This window comes from Fistularia commersonii, chromosome 1 (assembly GCF_037954325.1).
Source record: "Fistularia commersonii isolate RoL2024-O1a breed Wild chromosome 1, RoL_Fcom_v1.0, whole genome shotgun sequence".
Classification (NCBI taxonomy): domain Eukaryota; kingdom Metazoa; phylum Chordata; class Actinopteri; order Syngnathiformes; family Fistulariidae; genus Fistularia; species Fistularia commersonii.
The window spans coordinates 22,531,392-22,549,944 of NC_141284.1; the positions used below are offsets into that span (position 1 = coordinate 22,531,392).

An 18,553-nucleotide genomic window follows, 5' to 3' on the forward strand; every position below is an offset into this window, starting at 1 on the left:
GGCCTTTTTATTTTTTTTGGTCTCCATTCTGGAACTTAAATGTTGCATATCAACTTACGAGGGCGGAGTGTTTAGGGGCACGACTAAACCCCGGCAACCCTGTCGCAGAACGGCTCATCCAAGCTGACTTGGTTCAGTACATACGTAGATGTGACGATCACGCTAATATATCTTTTTACTCCAAGACGATAATGATTGAACTGGGTGGCGCGAGAAGGTCCGCAGTTCCATTCCGCCTTTCTGTGTGGAGCCCCCCATTTTCTCTGTTTGTCTGAATGAGGCTCCTCTGGGTCCTCCAGGTTCCTACCCCAGTCAAAAAACATGCCGGAGGGTCATTGGAGACCCTGAATTGCCTAGGTGTGAGAATGAGAGGGCGAATGGTTGTTTGCCTCTGTATCACATGTGAAGGAGCGAGTGAACGATCATTTATCTCTACAGGACGTGTGAATGACTGGTGAATGATAGGCTCCAGCTTCCTCAGTGCAGGATAAACTGTATAGATAACAAATGAATGAATGAATGTTGATTGAACTAATCTAAGGCAGGCCCCTAAAGAGGTCCCCTGCTATGACTCATATAGGTAGTTTTTTTCTTCCTCCAACTCAGGTATCAAAAAAAAAAAAGGTATCAACATTTCTATACGGTATGATGTTCCATTGTTTGCGGCAAACATGTATCCGCATGAGTTTAATTCACGAGTTTAGTCTCCAATCTAACTTTCGTTCTCGCTTTCCATTTTCATGGGGCTAATCAGGAGGTGAGATCCAGGGAAGTGATGAAATGTGAACTTTGGTGGGTCAGTCAGGCAGAGTGGAAGAGCGATCTGAACCGAGGCTTTGCAATTTGTATTTTTCACAGCAGTAATGGGCTCCTTTCTCACGGCTTCATTCCTGCCGACAAACAGCTGTGAAAGCCCCTAAAGTCCGGTGTCCATGGAATTGGGCCTTAATGAAATGACTCGCCGGATTTACCTGAAAGGGTAGCGCGGACAGTCAATAGGAGCTTCGTCAAAATCGCCCCTCTCCACGCAGAAACTCTTTTAATCAGAGGAAATTGACTGCTGCAAATTGTACCACCATCTTTGATTTGTCATTGAGTCCTGCAGACGTGTGTTGTCGCACAGAAAAACTGAAACGCGCACTTATCCTCGTATTGAGGAATTAGCACTTTTGCTCTTCTTTCTCAACGTGGCCCTTGCTCTCAAACGCACTTTTGAACTTTTCGACAGTGAAAATAAAAACAGCTCGTCATGGGTCAGACGTTGCGCGATCGAATGAGACAGATGCAGATGATAGATATATATATTTATATACATATATATATGCTTTTTTTTTTTTTAAATAAATGCTCTCCACTTACTCAACACGCCAATGGCGGCAGACCGGGCCATCGGGGGGTTCAGTCTCCTGCCCGAGGACACTTGCCGACGGGAAGAACTGGGAAGCATCCGATTGCAGGGGCGCCCCATATTCTATGCTAATGTTGAGTCCATGAGCATACACACATCTGTGTGATAGGAGTGTGTTTGGCGGAGGACGCCGAGTCCCGCTTATTGACTCGTAAAGGCGCCAGTAGGCAAGGGGTCTTGACAAGACATGAACGTCTGCCGCTCTTGTAAAGCTGTATCTGATTTCTCTACTAGTTGACTCCCTGGGGAAGGGGTTGGAGGTGGGGGTGGGGGGGCTTGCGCTACACTCTGTTGATCAGACCCCCGATTCCCGGCTGTTAAGGGCAAAACACAGCAGATAAAAAGAATGAAAGGGTGAAAGGGTTGGTTTTGTGAAAGAATACTCTCCCGTTCGGTGTGTGTGATGACAGTGAAGGGGGGGGGGGGGGGGCATCAGAATGTGTGAGAAATCCTCTTGATGTTTGGGTGAACTGTGGACTTGTCAATATGGGAATCCGCATTCATGTTCGTATGATGGCATGAAAATAAGGAGGAGAATGTCGGCATGAGAGCAGACAAAGTATGAACTGGGTGAGATCCCCGCTCCTTCCAGATCTGACTAATTTATGAGGGTAAACTGCACTGACAGTGAGAGATGCAGGCGGAGGGAGGAAGTTTTCATTGACTCTCCGGAGCGGGCCGAGCCGAAGCCCCCGGAGGAATCTCTCTCAGTTTGAACTTTATCAGGGGCTACACTTAATCAATACGCTATCGGAAAAAGAATTAATTACTAAAGCAGAATAAAACAGCTGCATTTTAAACCAAGGATTCATCAATTCTGTAATCTTTTGGTTACAGCTCAGGTGTCAGGAGGATCATTTCGAGTCCATGTAATGAGGAACTGTGGGAGTTTACAGCGGCTCTCCTCTGTCCTCCTCCTCCACCTCTCCTCCATTTCTGCCCCTCCCTTCTAACCAGCACCCTCCTCTTATCCTATGCCTCTTTGAGATATCCCCCGTTTTCATCCTAGATAGTACTTACCTCTCTGAAATTTTCGGAAGTTGCACTTTTCCCTTCGACTTTGCCGCACCTTACACTCAGGACTTCCACTCTCTCACCCCCCCTCCCCTCATCTCACCACATTCCCCTCCCACCGAATTCCTGTCTTTTGCAGGGATGGGACGAAGGGGTATTAAAGTTGAAATCTCTGGTGCGCGGGCTGACTGGAACGGGACATTCTCGCTGCTGCAGCCATCAAGCCGGACATTCCTCTGCTCGGGCCGGGACGCCGCCGGTGTAGCGAAAGAGGGGGGTGTCAGGGACAGGGGAGGTTGGTATATAGAGTGAAAATAACAAGCCAAGCGCTAAGAAGCAAAAGGGTTTGAGTGTAATTGGCCCCTCGGAAGGATATGAGTGGTGCACCGCGGACACTTAGATACAGCGGTTGTGTATTTCCTTTGACCGCCACCGTCAACCCCTCGTAGCCCTTGACCTCAGCCCAAAGCCTGTAAATGGACTGTCCTTGACTTGCCATAATGGGGGGATTCCAAGGCAGGTTGAGAAGGGGGTTATGGGTGATGAATTGGGTTTTTAGTGAGCTCATTAGGAAGCCAAACAGAGTTTAGACTGGCGGAGCAGGGCAACAGCGCAGTAATCAGTTCTGCTCGCTTTGTTCCCTGCCTCCGGGACATTTGCGTGAAAAAAAAAAAAAGAGAGAGAGGGAGGAGAGAAAAAAAAACTTCATGGCATTTGGTTGATGAGAGAGCTGCAGAGCAGGGGCTACAATCTGATGGTTGACTTGTTGATTTATAAACCTTTTAATCCATTTACGCCCCCCCACCCCACCCCATTCTGTGGAGACCCCGATCTCTGCCAAACTACACGGTGATGCCACCGTCCTCCAGGTGCAGATGGGACGTCTGCTCCGCCGCAGACCCGACTCGTCCCCCCTTTCCGTCAGCGTAAACACAGCCTGTTTGTTTGTTTGGCTTAAGATCGTAATTGAGGGTAGAGAATCTCCATCGATGCTGTTATTATACATAGCCTCCAACAACGTACGCTCCCCCGAATCACTAAACCGCACTCTGGCAACCTGCTTGGCTTTCTCCGCTTTGTTTAGGTCGACCACTTTGATATACAATAGTTCCTAGCGGGGATTATAAAGCCATTTCTTCGCCGGCAAATTGATCCAGAGGATGAGCCTCACGCGCTCTCCCATCTTTTTTGTTTTCTTTTGTGTTGTTTGATCCCTATTCCCCGCCCCCCCCAACCCCAGCCCCTCTCTCATTTTGTTACATTATCGTTACAAAATGGGGAAACTTGTACATATTTAGAACGAGTAGGAGTGAAATGTGTGGAAGCAGCATGTTTTACTAATGATGGTGCTTGTTTCAGTTGAACTTAGCCTCATTTGCTTTGAGGAAATACCTGCTCTTTAATATTTAATGCGGCGTCAAACCTTAGGATTTAAGTATGCTCCTCCACGGGCGCCCCGCCTCGCTTTTCCATTGTAAAAATTATGAATTGTAGCCAGCGCTGTGCCAATATGACAGTGTCATCCCGAAAAGCAAGACTTGTTCCCTATTTGGCAAGGAACAACGACGCGAAAGTAAGGGACTGACCCCCGATTACCCGGAAGTCGGGTGACCGTCAGCGTACTTGGAGCGGAAGCGAAGTAAGTGGCGGTTTCTCTTCTGAGTCGGAGAGCACCAGGGGAGCGGGGTGGAGTTGTCAGGGAGGCTGTGTGTGAAATGTCTGGTGGGCACCCAAAGCCCTTCATTAGCCACTGATCCTTGTCTGCTGAGCAAGGGGCAGTCATGGGCATCGCGACTCCCTTTTAGGTCCCCCCCCCCCCAAAAAAAAGGAGCGGGGTGAGCGGGTGGAGGGTTCCTCCCCCATCCCCTGCAATTTAGCCCTTTGCCATTCATGCAAATTGGGTCCTGACACCTGCGAGAGCCTGCCTCCTTTCTCTTATACATCTTTATCACGACTCGTTATTTGGGGATTGTTTTTCCTCTAAAATGGAGCCTCGGTCTCATGAATGGAGGTGCGACCCTTTACACGTGTGCACGTGGAGGGTACCCGTCGGCATGCGCGCACATACGTGGTCGGTCTGAGAGATCACGAAGTACGAGCGGTCGACTTAGCAGTCCCCAAATCTCAATTCCCCACGGTCACTGTGAAGCCGCCTCCTGCCCTCTGAGTATCTCTGTGCAAGTTAAATGGTAAAATAACCCAGCGACCTCTTTAAAACAACTTTACGTCCGACCCTAGAACTTCACCCCCCACCATCGCTTTCTCTTTTCTCCTTCCGCTCCGGATCCCCCCGCCCCCCCTCTTTGGTAGGGATGTGCATAGTGGGGTCAACACTGGGCCTGTGAGAGGCAAGAGGCCTTGTATTGGTGGAGAGGCGATACTTATCTCCAGCATTCCAGGGATGACAGAGAGATATCTGCCTGATGGCAGGGTTAGGGGGCTTAGAGAAGGGGCGGAGAAGGGAGGGAGGAGAGGAGGTGCAGGAGTTGTTGAGCAACTGCACCCCCGCTCCCCCAACCCTCCGCCCCATCCTCCTTCCCTCCCAGCCTTTCTTGCTGCCTGACTGCCCCGGTTCCCCCCAACACGTAAAACCCATCTAATTAGAAGCTCTTATTCCACTTCATTTAAGGGAACACTTAATGATGTGTTTTCGGGGAAGACAAGCACGCGTTAGTTCTCGTGCAAACGGAGCCGTTCGCTCAGAGTTGCACATACATCCGCGTTCGTCCCGACATCTTGGCGGGCTTGCGACCATCGGAGGGGAGCAGAAAAAGAAGAAGTCAGAGCCTCCTGTTGGACTTTTAGCAAATTCTGGACGTGTGGAGTGTTGGGCAGCGAAGAGGAGGAGGAGGAGGAGGGACATCTGAGTTTGGCAGGGAGCCTTGCCGAAGGAGAGAGTTTGTTGTAATTGCTCTGACAGGTTTTAGGGCTGTTAATGACTCCGGCCCAAGCGCTACCAATTTGTCAGCATGCTTGCTGTTTACTAAGCTGTTGTTTTATGGTCCAGTGCAAGGGGCTGCTGCTTGTTTAAGCACAGATCAGGAAATAATCAGTGTAAAACACTGGCTGCAGCGGTGCAGAAACACTAAAACAGTTCTGTTTAAGAGCCCCCATCTACTGTATGGATCTGAATGAGCGCAGTAAACCATATGGTGTGTGGTCACACCAAAACACACAGGCACAATGATGTGTTTCTTGCTGATAGAAACTGGATGCTCTCTGTGTGTTTTATCATCAAAGGAATTATGGTCTACTTACTAGTGCTCGTCTACGCTGTATGTTAATTCGGTGACGGGCATATTGCTAGCATGTGGTTTTAGGCCGAAGACCTGTAATCCGCAGTTAGTACTGAGCTGCGGCGGGCTGACCGTTCCCCCCTGTGTGAAAAGAGCCTCTATGTGTTTGTGTATGCGTGTGTGAGACAGAGATTCTGTGTGCATCAAGAGCATGTGGTCCCGGTGCTGGCAAAGACCCCTTCGTAAATCCAGAGTAAATAAAAGGGGTAACCAGACGGACAAAAGAGGAGCCCCCACTGCTCCTCTCATTCGCAGCCATTTGGGGGACTGAATGTGCTAAATGCTACTTATGTTGGCTGAAATGTTGAGGAGAAAGAGAGGGAAAGGGAGGCTCTAAATCCCCCCGCTTCTTTTCTCTTGCTTCTCTATGGCCGAGCCTGCGGGGCTAGAGGTGGTGTAATAGGATGTTGTTGGAGGGAGGGTTGGTAGGCCCAGTCACTATGGCGTGCTAATAATGCCAAAAGAGTTCCCGATCCAACAAAGCGCCCAGCGTCTTTCCTCCATCTACTCCGCTTTCCTTCTGCTTCTCCTCACGGGTTTTCACTGCTCTCCTCGTTCGGACAGAGCCCGGGTCAACATGCTTGACCGGTTTGGACTAACACAGTGGCGTGGGGGGAGGGTGAACAGGGGCGTGGTGGGCGCGGGCGGGGGGGGGGGGGGGGTCGTAATAAGTCACTTTGAGCGCAACTTCCATAAGCCACTGCCTCAACACACTTGGTTCATTACCTTGAAACAAATGCGGGCGTAGTTCCGAGGGCCGATATGGCTGCGCTTGTGTTGTGAGAAATAACCGTGGATGGGGTCGAATCGCTTTTCCAGCTATGGACCGGAGGGTAATTCTTTGTGCGTGCGTAGCAGCGGGGGACGTCGGGTGAAAAGCACAAGGTGGTACTGTAAAGCGCTTCCCTGTGCGGCGGAGTATCTGCGAGACACGACACGTAATCTCTTTGAGTCGCGACTACCCTAAACACCGCTAACTCTCATCACACAGAGCGGGACGTGTTGTTCTTAAGCATTTCTTGGTGCGGGGGGAAATCCTAAAGCAACCCGCGACGTGGCAACGTTAAGACAAGCAGAGTTTCGTTGTGTTTACAGTCCTTTCCTGACCCGTTAATGAGCTCAACCCCGAGACCAATTTACTCACTGGGAGATATATCTGAATGCATTTTTAATAAGCACCCACCGGTGATGAGAGGAAGAATATATATGAGCGTAATGCGCCCTCGGACTCACTCGCTTTTTCGCTCGTGTGTTTATTTCAGCCCGGTGCTCGGTCATTGTCTCCGTTCTCGCTTGATTGCGGCTCTGCTGAATGCCCGCGTAGGGAAATACACGCGGGGTGTTCATCGCGGCTACTCGAGATACTGATAGAGTGAGTTTTGGGGGTGAGGGGGTGGGGGGTGGACCGAGACGAGGCAAGACTGGGGGAAGACAGAAAGAGAGAGGGAGAGAGGAGGGGGGGGGCTTTCTTTTTTCCGTCTCCAAGGGTGCTGCTTTTCCAAAAGTGCCTGGGGCTACACTCCAGCACCTCAGCTCCCCTAGGCCTTTTGGCTGCCTCCTAATAGCCAACCCCCATCTGTGTCACATGGCCAGATGATGGGACGCTTCCCCCTGCTCTGCCCTAGACTTTTTTTTTTCTTTCCCCATTTTTTTTTTTTTTTACAGAGTGCACATCCACACAGGTTAGAATGGCAGAGTTGCCAGGGAACAGTCAGAAGCCATTAGTGTTTGGGACAATTTGCCCTGCAGCGTTCCTTCTCTCACTCATAAGAAAAGAGTGGGGGTGGATGCAAAGCACCAGCTCTCCTTTAGATGTAATGAGGCTGTGCAAGTTGGGTCTTCTTTATTCTTTTTCTACCCCTTCTCTTTTCTCCCTCTCACTTCTTCACGTTCCCCCTATTCTTTCTTTGTTTTTCTGTTTTTTTCCCCCCTCTTCGCCTTCTGTCTCACACGCACATGAAAACACACACACATTTGTAATATATACTCATGCTGTACATGTATGTAAATGAGCAGAGTATACAAAATGAAAGCATGAATGGGAGAAACCCGCAGCGTGCAGAGAGGACAGTAACCGTGTTCACGTGAGGGACAGAGGAGCTCAAAGCCTGGGAGTCTGGTTTCACCCTTGCGGGCGATGGCAGGAGGCAGCGAGCATGCTGGGTAATGAAGTGACAGGTCACTCTGTAAATACGCATGGGTCGCTCTGGCCTGGCCAGGGGGGAGGCTATCACATTGCAGTGAAAATGGAAACGTCAATAAAATTAATCTGTCAGCCTTTTGGCCACTGTGTGGTTCCATTGGATGAGCCGGGCTGCTCACAGCAGGAGATGGAATTCGGAGACTTGCTCAAAAAAAAAAAAAAAAAAAAAAAAAAAAAACACAAAACCAGCAGCGGCGAGGCAAACAAACAAACAAACAAACAAACAAAGTACGTGACGGCATCATTCGGCGGAGCTCCCAAAGCCGGGCCGGTTAAAATTCACAGCTCTCTTGTTGTGGGTGTTGAAGTTTGGAGGCAAGCTGAGAAAGTTGGACTTGACTTCCGTCTGGGTCTCATTTCTCAGGAAGCCCCTCACAGCCAGAGTTTATTGTTTTAGGCTTTCCCGGACAAGGATTCATACTTAGCCCGGGATTTACGACATTTGCCACTAATGAATGTCCATTCTACAATTACAACACCCCTCGTCTGCGTCCCAACCCCCCCCCCCCTCCGCCCCCTCCGCACCCCCGCTCCCATATGTCCTTTAGCGGAGCCGTTGCTTCTTTAAGCAGGGATTGCAAAGTCGGCACTTCTCTGTTTTCCCCTTTCGTGTGGCTCCGCACTAATGATGTGGAAGGAAAACACTGCGCAGACAGAAAAGATAGACGGGGAGGGAAAAAAAAGAGAGGGAAAAACAAGGGAGAGAAAAAAAAAAGAAAATGGGGGAAATGGTTAGAAGTTGGGGCCCCTGCTGTCCTTGTATTCTTCATTTATTTTGCATTTGATTATGCCATCAGTCGGATCCTTTTTCTTTCCCCCTTTTTAATGTTATTAGTTCAAATATTTATGCGAGATTAGGGCTTGTATAGGTGCTTGTGATTGATGCCTCCCCAAAAACAGGAGGACATGTGAGTCTGAATTTTGAGAACATCAGGGTCCTTCGCTGCCTTAGTGGAGGAGTTTTTCAGATACATAATTTAGATGCCCTCAAGGAAGGCTTTCAAGGCATTTGTGCCCGGGGGCAAGAAAAAATAACTATGACTGTTAAAAGTAAATCATTTTTGCTAATGCACAATTAATGCCAGGAAGGAGGAACAAGAAAAGGGCACAAAGATGGAAACTTCGATTTTAAAGGAGAAATCATGCCTGGATATGTGCATGTTTTCCTGCCAAAATCAAACACAAGCGGACATTAATGCAGGCAAAGCTGCCGCCGGCCTGTCATGCTAATCTTGTGGCAGAAACGGGGAGGGGTGGGTCGCTGCGAGGGGAAAGGAGTCCGAAGGAGGGAGGCGGGGCGGGGGGGGGAAGCTTGGGGGGTATGGGTGGGCTGGGGGGTAGGTGGACCACTATGTGTGTACAAGTGCAACAACAGATTCATATCAAATCGCATCCATACTTTGATATGCATGTGTTTCAACTGTAGGTCCTGCATTATCACCCTGAGATTTGTGTGTATGTGTGTGTGTGTGTGTGTGTGTGTGTGTGTGTGTGTGTGTGTGTGGGTGCGTGAGAGCGTGGGCGTGTGTGTGTGGGTGTGTGCAACATCTGTGTACTCCTGTAAATGTCTGCATAACCACTGCGTGTCCCCTTTGGCTCTTTACAAAAGATCAAAAATGCCCTATATTATGTCAAGCATGCAAATGTAATTGAATTAATGACATGAGTCCAAATCTGTGCCGCACGTCGAGACTCCTTGTCCTTTTTTGTCGTCTCACGCTTTCTTTCCTCCTTCTCCCGCTGTATAACTGGAATGAGAAACCTCATGTTTCGGTGTCCAACCATAACACTTGAGTCATTAACCCCCATTCCCCTCCTCCGTGCTCCTGGGTGTAGACTACCCTGCCAGGACTCCGTGTAAAACCCCGTGCTCTGTACAGGCCTTCGTCTAAGGCCATCCAAATCCCCCAAGCCTTCATATCTTCACATCATATCGCCAGCTTTGCTCCGCAGCATTCCAGACCTCTGCGCTTTCCGATATAAACTGTGGTATTTGTCAGTTTATCCATCTTTCATAAGCCTCAAAGTCCGCTTTGATTGTCTGTACAGCGCCTCTCCTCCTGCCCCGACAAATCCTAAAGCGGGATTCTGCCACTCTCCTCTGAGTTTCGCCGAGTGGTCCGGGGATGTTATTTGACTCTGGGTTTGTTTTCCGTCCAGGAGATGGCTTAGACAACAGCGTTGCATCGCCCGGCACAGGGGACGACGACGATCCAGACAAGGATAAGAAGAGGCAGAAAAAGCGTGGCATTTTCCCAAAGGTGGCCACGAACATAATGAGGGCGTGGCTGTTCCAGCACCTCACGGTAAGAAAGCACAGCTTTAACTTTTCCTTTTTTTTTTTTTTTTTTTGCACAAGGACCTGCACGTACACCCCTGCCACCACACACACACAAATAAACACACCTCACAAAGTCCTGTTTGACGAGGTGACAGAATGGCCGGGATGCTCACCTGTCAGCCACCTGTCAAAGGGACACAGTGGCTGGGTCAATCTAATCAGCCCGGGCTGTTTACCCAGCTCAGCACACTGCGAGGAAGATGGGGAGCGTCAAACAATGACATTTACTCCCGACTCAAAATGTGCTGTTTGTTTGTTTTTCTCAGGGAGACTAGGAGAGGCGCAATCACGGGGGGCGGCGGCGGCAACCTGAAGGCAATTTTTTTTTTCCGCGAGTTCTTACAAAGGATTTGCTCGGCGCTCCCACTTAGCGGTATTCAAAAAGATCCTTCTCGTTAAGTATCAACAAAGATCACCGAAGTACCGACATGTAATCGAGCTCGTATTTTTTTTTTCGGTTTGGTTTATTCACAGTAGAAATGCTAAATGATGCAACTTTGATGCAACTTAAATGAGGACTCATTGAAAACATACTGGCCGCACTACTGCTCACGGCTCAACTGTTCTCTGTTTGCGTCAATCTGCTTTTCCGTCTATTTGTAGTATAAGGGATCAACCACATGTCCCCGACCCTCTCTAATGTCAGAACATTATCAGAACATCAGGCCGTATTGATTTTGCCGCCCAGGTCAGATTTCAGGCAGGGCCGGCCGCGACACATAAGCCGCACTCCGAGCGTGTGGCTTTTTTTCTGGGGGATGGAGGGGAAAACGGGACGGCTCTCAAACACGAATGCAGAAGCGACTTGGTTTAGAGCATCAGTTTGGATTTATGGATGCAACATGTATAGAGACAAAGCGCACACAAACGCACACACACACACACACACACACACACACACACACACACACACACACACACACACACGTACCATCCATCGGCAGTGCCCACTCCCTGCCCAAAGCCCTCAGACTCTGATTACCTAACCAAAAGCCCAAGTAATGAGTGACCAGCAAATACGGCCTAATTGAAAGGGCTGTAAATCCATTACATATTGGTCAGGGATAATCAGGAGTGCTTTAATCACTTTTATCTATTCAGGAGCAGTGAAGCTGCAACAGCAAAGCCCTGAGCCTCGCAAGCCTTAGCAGCTCCGCCACGCCAGTCTGCATGCTTATTATTCTCATCATTATCAAAATGACTTCACAGCTGTTCACAGCTCCATTGCTCCCTGACTAGAGACCCCTCGCCAAACTGTGCAGATCAGGCTTTGCTCAGAGGTTGAGGACAGCTGAGATTAATTTCTGCTTCAGGTACTCCCCACCCCCCACCCCCCTTCCCCCCACTGGTTTAGAATGCCTTGTTTGTGTATGAAGGGGACGAGTGAAAAAAAAAAGCCTCAAAAAAACGTTGTATTGAAGTAAAATTTATACAACCTTCATATACACATGTACAAATTACATAAACACACCATATGTGAGTTTAGACTGGAAATGTCCTCATGATTTTGGCGTTTTTCCCAGTGAACGCCTCGCACAGCCTCAGCACTCCCCTATGTAAAAGATGTAGAGAGAGAGAACGAGAGAAAAAAAGGAATGACGCATCCAGGGCGCTTGGAAGAGTCTCTAACAATTTGCTTTAGAATTGTTTTAAAATTCAATTGAAAGAGAGGAAAGGGAAGGAGGGGCCTGTTACCTGAATGGACACAGGCACAATTTTCAGAGCCGCTTTATTCAGACAGGGCTGAGCTTTCACGTCCCCTATTTTCCTCTTTCTCCTTCTTTTTCGCACATCCACCGCTCGTAGATGTTCGCGCCGATCTTTATTTGTCGCTTTTGTGTGAGGCGGCGGCCCCGTCTTGTACAAATAATAATCCCTCCCTTTTAACCTGCCTTCATTTCTCCACTGAAGACGACTAATTAAATTATCCCCCCTTCTTTTCTCACCATCCAGTTCTCCCACCCATAAACTCTCTCTCACACCCACTCGCACACACCCATTACCAAGTCTCCTTTCTGTTAATTTGTTAAGCAAATGTATTTGCCATTGCGGGATGCATTTGTGCGAGAGTGAATTCTTGGCCCCTGAATGGCCTATAGTAGCATTCTGCCATTCACGCATTCATTAACGGAGGGGTGAGGAGTGAAAGGAGTGGCCTTGTATTTTCTCAAACTGCAGGGCCAGCATGGAGCTCCTCTTCCATGAGCCACAGGGGGCTCTCTACATATGTTCTCAACATCCAGCCATTGTCACATCCTGTGAAAAGCTCAAAGGGATGGGGACCCCCTCCTCACATACAGAAAAACAACACGGGCCAATAGTAACAACTGTTGGCTTTTAGATTCGGTATAGAAATTGCCCTTTCCCCTCCCACCTTTTTTCCCCGGCCTTTGACCACACGCTCTCATGGGAGACGTCACGGGATGGTTTTCTCCTCCACGGTCGCACACTGGTTGAAGTGGCCTCGGTTCAACCCACGACCGGCGCTGGTTCTCGGCATTCGAGCAAAATATCCCCGAATACAAACATATCCCCGTCGTCACCCTGGCTGGGATCTCGTACGCCGGATCGCCGGAAAAAGCATGTGAACCGGCAACCTTGAATTCCCCACATGTCGGCCGGTGTTAGAGGACAGAAGACTGTCTCTCCACTCCCACCCTCTTTTCTCCCTCCCGCTCTCTCTCTCGCTCTCCGCGCCCCCCCTCCCTCCCCCCACGACTTTCTGGATGTCTTCCAGCCATATTAGGGGAAGGGAAATCCCAGACTGTTGGTATAAGCTTTTCAATACTACAGGGAGCTTATGTTATCAGAAAGGTAAACTTCAGCGTTAGGAGTGAAATTTTCTGCCGCGTTCGAAAAGCACGGACGACACATTTCAGGAGGATGAATGGCATAGCGGGATATAAAAGCGGAACGCGACGTGAAAGAAGACAAGTAATGAGAGAACAGAGGCGGAGAAATAATCACGAGGCAGTTTCGCTCTGATTCTCGCGAGAGGTAATGTCCTTTTGTTTGGTGAAAAGCAAACTCTGAAATCTACAATTAGCCCCCCGGTGTCCGTGGCCTTCCTTCCCGCTCACACTCTGCCGGACCCCGCGGGCCCTCGCTTACCCCTCTAAAGACCGGGGTCGGCCTCGCACCGAAAACAGGAAACACTCCGATACAGAGATACAACTCCCGGCTCCGGCCTCGTCTTGTGAGCAGCGTAAACCGTTAAACACCTATGAAAATAAATAGGGGACCTCGGGAGCGAACTGAGCCAGTTGATAATATGCACATGTGTGTGCGTACACTGGAGGGAAGGTAGGAGGAAACAAGCCAGGAAGAGAGAGAGAGAGAGAGAGAGAGAGAGAGAGGGAGAGAGAGAGTGGTCAGTCAGATGAGTAGGTAGCCCTTTCAAGCATCAAGCTTCTCAGGTTTTGTCCTGGGCCACCCTTTGGCCTCTGTGTTTGGGGAAATGCTGTTAAGCTGCTAAGCCAGGTGTATTGGTCCCCTGGGCTCCCTGAAAGGGAAATGATACATCCCTTGGTCATATGGAAAGTCCTTGGAGTGTGTAGTGGAGTAAGAATGTGTTTGGACGGGATCCGATTGAATGCACTAAGTCCGTTGTTTAAGTCTCCTCTCATAGCGTGTTCTGAGGGGGCAAGCTCACAAAAAAACAGCAAAATTCCAGGCAAAAATTGGCAAAAAATGCCTAGTATGATCAAGTAGAGTGAAGACACATCCCACTCCAGGATGAGTACATTGTGTTGCAAACATCATTAGATACACTTGTGACACCCCCCCCTTCCCACCCCCAATCCCAGCCCAACATAGAATTAGTCTCCATGACGACAGGGTGTCATCGCCAGGTCGAGCCCTCCTATGGGAGCTGCTCTCTCGACCGCCCTTTATAGATGCGCATAAAAGAGCCGGCTAGGGTCATTCACAAGACATGGCTGCAGCGAAAGCCAGACCCTGGCAACGGATGTTTGTCCCATATGATAAACAAGTGTACAAGTCTGTTGTTTGAAAAGAGAGGGCATGTTGTTTGAGTAGACTAAATAGTCGTTCCTGTTGTATCCCCAGTTTTGTTTAAGCTCCTCTAGTCCTTCTAATCCTTCTGCGTTGGCCCCATACGGGCGGCATGTCACTGGTGGAGTCACACATCTGCAAACAGTTTGCAATACCCAACATATTCCTTCTTACGGAACTGAATATACATATGTATATATGTATACAGATATACACACATATATACATGTGTGTATATCTATATATACATATATAAATATAAATATATATATATATATATATATATATATATATATATATATATATATGTAGCAGTGCTTGGAGATGGCAAGTGAGGGTTGAGGAAGGAGTAAAGAGGGGTCTCTGAAGGGTCGCAGGGGTGAAAGCCTGGAGGAGGCCCCCTATACTAATCTGTCATGTGCTTGTTTGCCTCTGAGTTTAAAAGTTAGCTCTCCAGTCACCCATAGCAACCTGGGCGACGGTTTAGCGCGCCGCCACGGCCACCGATGTGTCACTATTAGTGGGACGTAGAGGAGAAAGAGTTGTCACTGCCTCCATGACAGTCCCCATTGCTTTTTTGGGGTTTGTTTACAAACCAGACACTGGTGACACTACGACAAGAGAGTTTGGTTGTTCAGTAACGGAGTCATTGAAAGGGTTTCTTGGAGACAGTGAGGGGGATCCTTTGGCAGGGTGGGGATGGGTGGTTGGAGGGACAATTGTCTAGTCGCTGTGTTCTGACGTTGGCTGCTCAGCGACACAAGAAAACAGAGACATAAGCCCTCAGTCTGCCATCTGTTCTTCCGCGGCTCCGCCACCTAAGAGGAGCGATTGCCCAACTATAGATCTAACAGGCGATACACTTACACGCAGCCAGCGCTGGAGGTCAATGCTTTTTTTTTTTTTTTTTTTTTTATGAGAATCCAATTTTCCTTTTCAGAGCTCATCAAGAGTTTACCATTACATATCTAACAAGATGTTTTTTTATTGGATGGAGCTGAGTGAAAGTCTAGAACAGGGATCCAGTGACTTAGCATTTTCACAGGCTATATAATTATACGATAGGCGACATCCGTTCTGCCATCTCAGTGCAGAGTGTTAGCGCGCCACGGCTTTGACACTAGAACACGTGTTATTTGCACGTTACTTTCTTATTGCCGGTCGCCAATCATAAAAGTTTAATGCAGTGTTTTAATGCGTAAAGCCCGATTCCCTTGAATGCCGTGACATTGGACCACTTTGTCCCCTAATCCAAATGTGTCACAGCTCTAGTCATCAGCCAGTTAGGCTTGGCTCGGATGCGCAACCTGACCACTTGTGGCGCGCGTTTTTATGAAAGTCCTTGATCTATATGATTCATATTTGTACTAAGAATTTGAGTGTTTTACGAGTTAGAAGAAAATTCAGTCACAGCTCCATCTCTAGCACTTCTCCCTCTTATCTCCAGGTTTTCTTCTCTTTAGGTTCCCTTTCATCCCTGCTCAGTTTAATTCCTGTTTGTATACTAACGCAGGTTGTTTAACAAAAAAAAAAAAAAAAGCGAAAAAGCAGATATTAGTATTTTCACCCAGGGATTTGCTTGCAAAATATTCCCACTGCATTGAGGTGGTTAAGCTGTTAGAGCTTGTGTGATGTTTGTAAAGGGGGGGCGGCTTGCGCATATCCTCCAGTAAGGCAACAATAGAGGAAAAACAAATGAGAGTTCCCCTGCTGCGCATATACTTAAATGAGGTTATACAGTGGGGAAGCCGGGGGGATATGAGGGGTGGGGAGAGGCCACATGAGTTTGACCGGCCCCTGCAGAGGTGACTACACATGCCTTGACCACAGCCGAGCACAAACAGAGCCGGGTCAACGGGAGGCAGTCTGGTTCATAGCCTTGCTGCACTTGAGAGAGAGCGGCACGGCTGTGCGGACGTGGATCCACACAGCCGAGGAGACTCCTGCGAAACCCGCGGAGCTGATCTGCCTTCAATGCGGCGGAACAATCCAGCGCCGCCGTAGTCATAACACCAGCCCATTTGCAAAGACCACGCCGATATGTGAAATTGGAGCGAATGATGTCATCTGAACTAACAGGCAATGCAAGGTCGCGATAGCAAACATGCCCCTGGTGGAAAACCGGGGTTATTTAGATGGCTGTTGCTGATTTCCGCATGTACACTTTTGGGGCTATCTTATTCATAACAAAAATGTGTAAGAGGATTTTCGGTTTCACGTCTCGGAGCCAGCTTCCTTGAATTACCCCTTCCCCTTCCATTTGGGTTCAACCCCGCAGGCTAGCCGATTGCGGTGTTGTGGCTAAAAACCTTCTACGGCTACGACCGCCGCACGCGGGGGACCGCGGAGGCCGGTGAGCTTCTCCTGCGGGCCTCATCAATGCTGCCCCGCATTGCTTTGATATGCATCTCACACCATGAGAAGAAAATGCAAAGCGGGGCAGCGGCAGCAGAACGGAGGAGGCGGCAGACCTGGCTAAAGTCGAGAGGGAGAGCGGTGAGGAGAAATGGGCCGGGGATGGAGGTGCTGAGTAAAAATCAAAAACAAGCCATGTGTTTCAGTGTTTGATTTATCATGGGACCGTAGCTCCATTAAATCCCACTCCTGACATTTTGTGGGATTTTACTCCCCACCTCTCAGACTCCTCTCAACTGCTCGCTTTTGTTTTGCCCAATTTTCTGTCCAGCGGCAAGCAGTGAGATTCCTGCACAGTGGGGTCCTTATAACTGGGAGCCATGTCTCTTGTTCTCACCTCCCCGCCCCCCCCGCCCCCCCTGCTTCCTCACCTTTTTATTTTTTTTTCCCCTATTGATATCCTTTCTGTTTGCCTCTCGGAACATATGGACTGATTTTTAAGTTCCTAGTCCACATCAAACACAGAGGCTGAGCGGGTCAATTTGTTGCTCCTTTCTCCGACTCTTCCTCCTCCACTAACCTCAGTGGACCCTCCCTGCGCCACAGCCATTTACCCAGAATGCTCTTTTTTTTTCTTTTCTCTGGCACATCTACCTAGCATATACATGAAGTGTTGTTAGTGTCTGTTCTCCACATAGCTGACCTAGTTCACTTCAGACGTCTGAATTTCTCCGTGGCCACGTTCCCCCAAGATCATGTAAACCCATACAGATGAGTGTTATAGGCGGCAAAGCCGTATCAAAAAATAGCTCCGCCACATGCTGATAAGGAAAAGAAAAAAAAAAAAAAAAGCTGAAATATAGATGAGAACAAGAACCAAAGAAAGACAGAAAAAGAAATCAAATAAAGAGAAAAATAAATATATAAACCCAAATCTAAGCAGAGCAGGCCTTGGCTCCAGATGTGAATCTCTGAATATTGATCGTGGGGAAAGCTAGTCTCACATATCCCTAGGGCTGTAGCGACTGACACACAAAGCACCTTTCTAAAGCCCATAAACCGGCTCGTACAATTATTTAGATAAAGAGGGCGACAACAGCAGCGTATGCCTCCCAACCCAGAACCTCCCCTTTGGCAGACATCCTCCTACCACAACTCCTGCTCCTCCTTTTCCTCTTTCTCATCAGCGATGAAGATGGAGAAATGAAAAGGGGTGCAAATGTGTAATTAGCCACACGTTTTTTTTTTTTTTTTGGAACCCCCCCCCCCGTCCTCCTCTTAATGTTCATTACCAAATCCAGGGGCAATTACAAGTTCAAAGAGGTTTAGGGCACCCACAGAACCGCATAATCAGTCACAAATTAAGCGGTGCTCATTTGTCACGGTGCGACATGCTCGCTCGCGTGTGCATGCAGAAAAACACACGTGCACGGATCCTGTCGGGGGGGTTGAGTCATCGGCAGCCTGACAGGCATCAATTTCCATACCGACACAAATCTCAGCCACCACAAGGCAGCGGGGCTGGGTCGCCCAATCCCCTTATGCTCTGATGCTTTGTTTTCACTAGACAACGGCAAACACTACTGACACCTTCGCCTCAGCTCACACGCCATTATACTGTATCCTACTTGTATTCATCCTCTTATAGGTGTCCTGTTTGCACTTACAATCCCCGCCGCCACCTGTCCCCTCTCGTCTCCTTTTTACAGTCTTATTTAAAGCCTCTATCTTCATCTGCGTCGATCTCTTCCCACCTGGCCGTGTCCCGGCTGAACACGTGACAGTGTGTGTTTCATGTTCGTCCCCGGCGGCGTGTCTCGGTTTCCTCGGGGGCCGGGTCACAATGGCTAATTCTGTCTTCAGGTGGCTGTTTAGCGCACTGAGACGACCGGAGGCCGGCTCCGGTTACAGGACTCCCTGAC

General features: G+C 48.9%; 1 protein-coding gene across 4 annotated transcripts in view; it reads left to right on the plus strand.

Moving 5' to 3' along the window:
* Positions 1-18,553, plus strand: part of meis2a (Meis homeobox 2a) — a 76,771-nt gene that overhangs the window by 23,043 nt on the left and 35,175 nt on the right. For 2 of the 4 annotated variants that reach the window (XM_086154975.1, XM_086154994.1), the window contains exon 8: positions 10,082-10,227. In XM_086154975.1, coding sequence (XP_086011101.1) covers positions 10,082-10,227 — 146 coding nt within the window. The remainder of the gene's footprint in view (positions 1-10,081; positions 10,228-18,553) is intronic. The other 2 variants (XM_086154984.1, XM_086155003.1) reach the window with 1 other exon arrangement.